This window comes from Strix uralensis, chromosome 19 (assembly GCF_047716275.1).
Source record: "Strix uralensis isolate ZFMK-TIS-50842 chromosome 19, bStrUra1, whole genome shotgun sequence".
Taxonomy (NCBI): domain Eukaryota; kingdom Metazoa; phylum Chordata; class Aves; order Strigiformes; family Strigidae; genus Strix; species Strix uralensis.
In genome coordinates, this window is record NC_133990.1 from 2,239,011 (window position 1) to 2,245,010 (window position 6,000).

At 56.0% G+C, this 6,000-nt stretch overlaps 1 protein-coding gene and 1 non-coding gene across 2 annotated transcripts; both read right to left on the reverse strand.

The window, feature by feature from the left end:
- Positions 1-1,315: 1,315 nt before the first annotated feature.
- TRNAS-GCU (transfer RNA serine (anticodon GCU)) lies at positions 1,316-1,397 on the reverse strand. The gene has a single exon. It is a non-coding gene; the product is annotated as a tRNA-Ser (tRNA).
- Positions 1,398-3,276: 1,879 nt separating this feature from the next.
- LOC141952140 (beta-keratin-related protein) lies at positions 3,277-3,606 on the reverse strand. The gene has a single exon (XM_074889224.1). It carries the CDS (start codon positions 3,604-3,606, stop codon positions 3,277-3,279), a length of 330 nt encoding a protein of 109 aa, XP_074745325.1.
- Between the last annotated feature and the right edge of the window lie 2,394 nt (positions 3,607-6,000).

Genomic DNA, 6,000 nt, shown 5'->3' on the forward strand with positions numbered 1-6,000 from the left:
CAAGGGGATTGGATTTTATGTGAAAACAGACAATGAATTGAACTGTACGATGTTAACTGTCGAATAACCCAGTTATTGCATAGCGTCATCGCTATGGTTGATACATACTGAACTGATGGCATCACATTAATGAAAAAAAGAGATGAACTTTGGTAGAGTCAGGACAGATTTCAGCAGCTGGTGCCCAGCAACATCCTTGAGATCGACCCGCACGTAGACTGTGAGCATGGCCCGCGCCAGACACATCAACAGTGAGCTCCAACTGTAGCAGAGACTACGTGCCATCCTCCTGCCACATCCAAAGTCACGCGCTCCACTGACTGAGCCAAATCCGCCTCATCCCTCCAGCCTTAAAAGACTGTCATGACAAATGGAACCCAAAGTTATGAACTAAATGAACTCAGTACACATTTTGGAAGGATGGCCCATAGACTAAGAGAGTGATATCTGTGTGTAGACACCTGGGACCAGGGAAAGGGATGGTGATTACTTTAGAACGTATTGGGAACCTGAGCATAATGCAAATGGTATGGAATAAGAGGTGGAGACTGTCCTGGTTTTGGCTGGGACAGAGTTAATTTTTCTTGAGCTTGGGGGGGAGCACAGCCAGAATGCTGGACCCGGATCGGTAAATGGAGTGTTCCATATCATGTGATGCCTTGCTCAGTATGTAAAGGAGGGGCGGCTGGGAAGGAGGAGGGTTCTCTCTCGCTTTTGGGATTGCGACCATGGGAGCCGACAGGGTGAGCAGTGATGGGCGGCACGTGGGAAGCAGGGAAAAGCGCAGAGAGTGAAGTCTGCAGTCAAGCCGAACCCAGCCAAGACGGGCCGGGTATCAGTTGGCGGGTGGTGAGCAATCGGATTGCGCATTACCTGTTTGTATTTCATAATACCGGTAGTAGTAGTCTCTTTTTTTTCAATTATTAAACCTACAAGTCTCCCTACGTCTACCCCTCCAATTCTCTCCCCCATGCCCTGGGCAGGGGAGGGTGACTGAATGGCTGCGTGGTGCCTGGCTGCCGGCCGGGTTTAAACCACGACACTAGGTTTGGAAACTACTTCCAGGATGTTTTGCTCCATCATCTTCCCAGGGACTGAGGGGAGGCTGACGGTCCTGTGAGTTCCCCGGCTCTTCCTTCTATCCCTTCCGGTTCCTCTCGCCTATGCGGAGACAGAAGAGGTTGAAGTGTGTCCGTGCTGAGCCACTTCAAAACCTTGCTATTTCTGTTCAGTCAGCTCTCATCTCAAAACAGAAGCTTGGGGGGCACACGTCAAGCTCCTCACACTCAGCAACTTTGGCCACTGTTGGGCTGACCGACGAGGATGGGATTCGAACCCACGCGTGCAGAGCACAATGGATTAGCAGTCCATCGCCTTCACCACTCGGCCACCTCGTCCGCATGCTGCTGCTGCTCCTGCCGCTGCTGCCGCTGGCACTGCCACTGCTCCTGATCTTGCTGCTCCTGCTCCTGCTGCTCTTGTTCCTGCTCCAGCCCCAGCTCCTGCCCCTGCTCCTAACGCTTACACCTTCTTACACTGTTTGCCATGGGAGAGAAAAAGGCAGCCTCCAGCTTGTGCCTCTTGGGACTGGTCCACTGTCCCGAGAGCTGGGCTGAGCTCTGGGGACCTCTGGGAAACAGGTCCCAGCATTCACATCAGCAAATGTCTGGAGAGCAGAGCTCCACACTCCTTCCTGGGAAGGAACACGGGACAGTGACCCAGGCGTGGCTCAGTGCCCGCAAAGGAGTTGAGCCTGACTTTGAGGCTAAATTGTCACCAGCCACCTTGCCCTCACGTTCTGGAAGCATACCACCAGCTCCTACGGACAGGAGTCCCTCACACTTGACTGCTGGACTTTTCACCAGGACAGAGCATGTGCCTCAGGCTTGGCCGTGGCTTCTCTGTGCTGTTCCCCCTGGTGCTCACCCAGGCTCTCATCACAGGCTGCTTCTCTCCCAGCACAGCTAACAGTCAGGAACGATGAGGGAGCTGAGCGGCACCGTCCCCACTGCACACAACTCCCCTTTTCACCTGCCAGAGCTGCGGTGCTGCAGAGAGCGTAAACCGCTGCGCTGGTCCCCTGAGCCCACACCTCTCTGTACATTGAAGGTCAGACCCTGGGCTGGGGGAAATGGTGCAGAAGCCAGCCTCGCTGCCCCTGGTGGATAACAGAAAGGTGGGCATGGGATTGTGCACCGTGGGATGGACACCAAAGGCAGGGCCCTGGGAGCCTCTTTCTCCTCCACCTGCTTAATTCCCGTCCTTGAGGAAGGGGAGCAGTGCACAGCCTTGGGGGCTGGCACCAGAGCCGCTTGCACCCTGGTCACTCTGAATAGTTTCTCCAGCCCCAGCCCACCCCATGGGCCTGTAATTGTGGAGATATTTGAACAAGGAGAGACTGGCAGATTCAGTGTTGCCTCCGCGTCAGGAGCCCATGGCAGCAGGGAGCAATGGCCTGGGAAACGCAATGCTCTGCCAAGCTCCTTCGCCAGAGCGCTGGCACTGCATGAGGCAGATGTGAAAAATTCCTGGGATTCGCTTTCTGGGTTCTTAACAAAGGCTTTTCTAACAAAGCAGCCAGGGCCACCACTGCCTCTCATTAATGCAGCAGCCTGTTGAGTCTCTGCTGTAATCAATGCAGCACAGGGACATCCAACAGAAAATTCGGGCTCCCTCCATGCTTTGTGCTGTGGCTTTCGAGGTGTGCCGATGAGTAATGGGGCTCCTTCCAGAAGAGCTGAAGAGCTCTCCCCCCCGCCAAGCTGGCCTTGTCTCCATTGTTATAGGCTGTCAGGGGCGAAACCCGGCAGCTATGGAAAAATCCGTAGCTGTAGCAAGGGAGGAACTCTCTTGGACAGTCCGCTGGTTGGGATTGGAGAAGAAGGGAGAATGAAACACGGCTCTCTAGCAAAGCTGTGATGCCCAATGGCTTTAATGAGAAAATCAAAGGAAAATGGAAAAGGCGAGAGCTGAAGCAATGCATGTTGGAGGCCGAGAAAAGCTCAGAGAAGTGCTGCCATCGGAAGGAAAACTTCCACGCCAGGCATGCTTCCTGTGCAACTCCCCCTCAAGGCTCTGGCAGTCACGTATGCTCTAGATGCATTGCTACGGAAGGAAGGTGGAGGTGTTTGATGGGGAGCGTAAGGTAAAGCAGAGCAAGAGGGGGAAAGAGAGAGGCTTCCTTGGGAAGAGACGGAAGGCCGCTCCCTCGGGGCTGGTTCCTGGACTTTCCTCGAGGCCCCTGGTACTTCACCACGGGCAAGCGATCCACGGGCTTCAGCATAAGAGATTGCCCCGTCCCAGAGGCCCGCAGAGCCCGCGGCCCAGACCGGACCACCCAAAGCCGCCCAGCCCCAGGGAGCCCCCAGAAGCGATGGGCACACTGGCAGCGCTGAGGGAGCTCCCCACGGCAGCCGACGCGGTGGATCCCACGGCTGTGCTCTGAGGGAAGGAGCTGAGGATTGGGCCCGGCAGCGTCACCATCACTGGCGAGGGCTGGATCGCAACGCTGGAGTCGGCGCACCGGATGACGCAGGGCTCGTTGCAGCTGTTGGCAAGCGGGGTTGGGCCGCAGGTGGCTGGCAGGCACGGGCTGTAGCACGACATGTCTTGCAGAGGGAGGCGACCCTGCAAGACCGGGAGGGAGCAGAGGGCATTAGCTGTCGGGCCCTTTCAGACCCCCAGCTTGGCTCCTCCGAGAACAAACCAGTGGCTGGCCAGGGCCACATCTCCCTGGGAAGTTCCTTTGCATGCCAAGAGTGACCAAGGCCGGTCGCTGTGCCATGCATGGGGGAGGAAGCACCTGGTGACCCCTTGGACGGTACTGGTCGTGCAGCCTCAGATTTCAGCAGAGCCACTGCTACAAAAGAGCCCAAATGACTCCCTCTCAGGAGGGAAGAAAGCTTTCCCTCTTCCCTCGCCAGCTCACCTCCCAGAAGAGGGAAGCACAGTGTATTTTCAAGCCTGGACCACGTATCAGAAGGACCCCGCACAGAAGGGAAGCAGTCCCGTTGACAGAAATCCTGCCAGCACGAAGAGAAGCAGTGAGTTCAGACTTACCAGGTTCAATGTGGAGAGCAAGGGAAGAGACGTGGATGGAAGGGCTTGGAGTGGCCCGGGCTTTTTATATGGTGAGCCAGCGCCTCGGGAGACCTGGAACACACCTTCTTTGTGAAGCACGTTAACAAACAGCAATTTGAGGCTTGCAAAGCACAGCCCACAGATGAAGAACTTGTCCCTTTCATCTGAAAGGCCCGGCCTGTGTTTCCCTATTGGGTGAGAGCACAGTGATGCATTAGTTGCTGGCTCCTCAAAGCAACGGTCATTTGAGGTCCCATGCCACTTCCCAGGGAAGGGTTTCAGTAGCTCCAGGCCTTGTGTGTGGGTTGTGCACATCCTTGCTGGGGAACGTGAGTACCACTCTCAGTCTGGGCTTCAGGCGTGGAGCACTCGTGATGAAGGCCACTCACGTGGGTCTCCTGTTGAAGGGCTGAGGCTGACCCTGAGAAACACAAGGCCTTGCACGGCCATGGGAGGGCTCAGCAATGAGCTAAGGCCCGGTGTGACTGTTTCTCCTTCTCAGAATTCTCATTCTCAAAGTGGGTAGTCAGCCCCAAGGACGCAAGGTCACAGGGGCTGAGGAGGAAACTCATAGGCATTTGACTGAGGGTGCATTTTGCTTTCGGTCACCTTGCCAGCCCTGGAAAGGACAAGTGCTCTTGTGGCTGCAGTTCAAAGCAGAAGGCATGTTGCGGAGCAAGGATGGGCCTGTGCTGTCCGCTTCCTGCCCTCAGGTGTTACCACGCGCCTGCTGTGGCAGGTGGATGCACGTGCCCTCTGCTGCTGCCTCAGCTTTGCTTGGGCACAGCAAATGCCAGGCTCCTCATGTGGTAGAGGAATGCCTCCCCAGCCTTCCCGCATCTGGCAGTGGAGGCAGGATGGCAGGCCAAGGAGGAGAGCAGCCCAGCGATGGCCCTCGCTGCCTGCTGTAGCAGAGCTGTGACGGGCTGTGTCATGCTCCTGTCTGGTGACAAAGGAAGCTACGTGAGGAGCAGAGTGTCTGTCCTGGTGCCTGCTCCTGTTTGCACGACCTCTCAGTTGCCACAAGGCAGAGCAGAGAGGCGGGAGCAGCAGGGCTGTACCCAACTTCTCTGCTTACCCACCGCGGCCTTTGGCATTTGCTGGTGCTCATCAGTAGTTTGAGCGCTCATCCATTAGTGTGGAATGGCTGGAAAATAACGGACATATTATGAGCGATCCAAACCGAGGGGCCTCACTGTAACAACAAGCTGCAGCTGTGTTCAAGGACAAAAACAAGGCCGAGACAGCCTGAGAAACTACATTCCTTCCCAAGAGATAAAGATGTTGGAATGTCGAAAACACGGGGTCTACCTGGGGGGAGAGCATCGCGTGGACGCCACACCGGGACCAATCATAGGGGGCAAAAGGGCGCGTGAACAAGCAGCTTTAGCCTATTAGCAATAAGATAGCGGCGCGTGAAGTTTGAGATAGAGTATAAATTGCTGTGTAACCTTTAATAAAGTGGCATCAACTTGATCACATTGGTAGTCTACGTTGTGTCCGAGACTTCCGCGTCGGCACATTAGTGCACCGGCCGGGAACAGAGCAGCCACAGGGCAGGGCGTCCCATGCAGGGAGTTTCCCTCAGGGATGGTCCCTGCTGGCATCTTCCCCTGCAGAGTTTGCTGTGGGCAACCCGTGCCCCTTCTGTGGGGATGGGCCACGTCTCTGAGGGCCAGTCTCAGGGCTTTGGGGGGCTGGAAGATATAGGCAACCACTTCCCTGCTCTTCAGCTGAGGACACACTGGGGACCAAGTGCCTCGCAAATTCCTCAGAGAGCCTCAGAGCCTTTCAGGAGGGAGCATCACTGGCTGTTTTGTCAGTGCACTTCCAGTTCCACCTGGAAGAGGCACGGGTGACTGCCACCCACCCTGGTGCCATGCTGACTGCTGGGACCTGTTTCTGCCTGTCCGGAGTGAG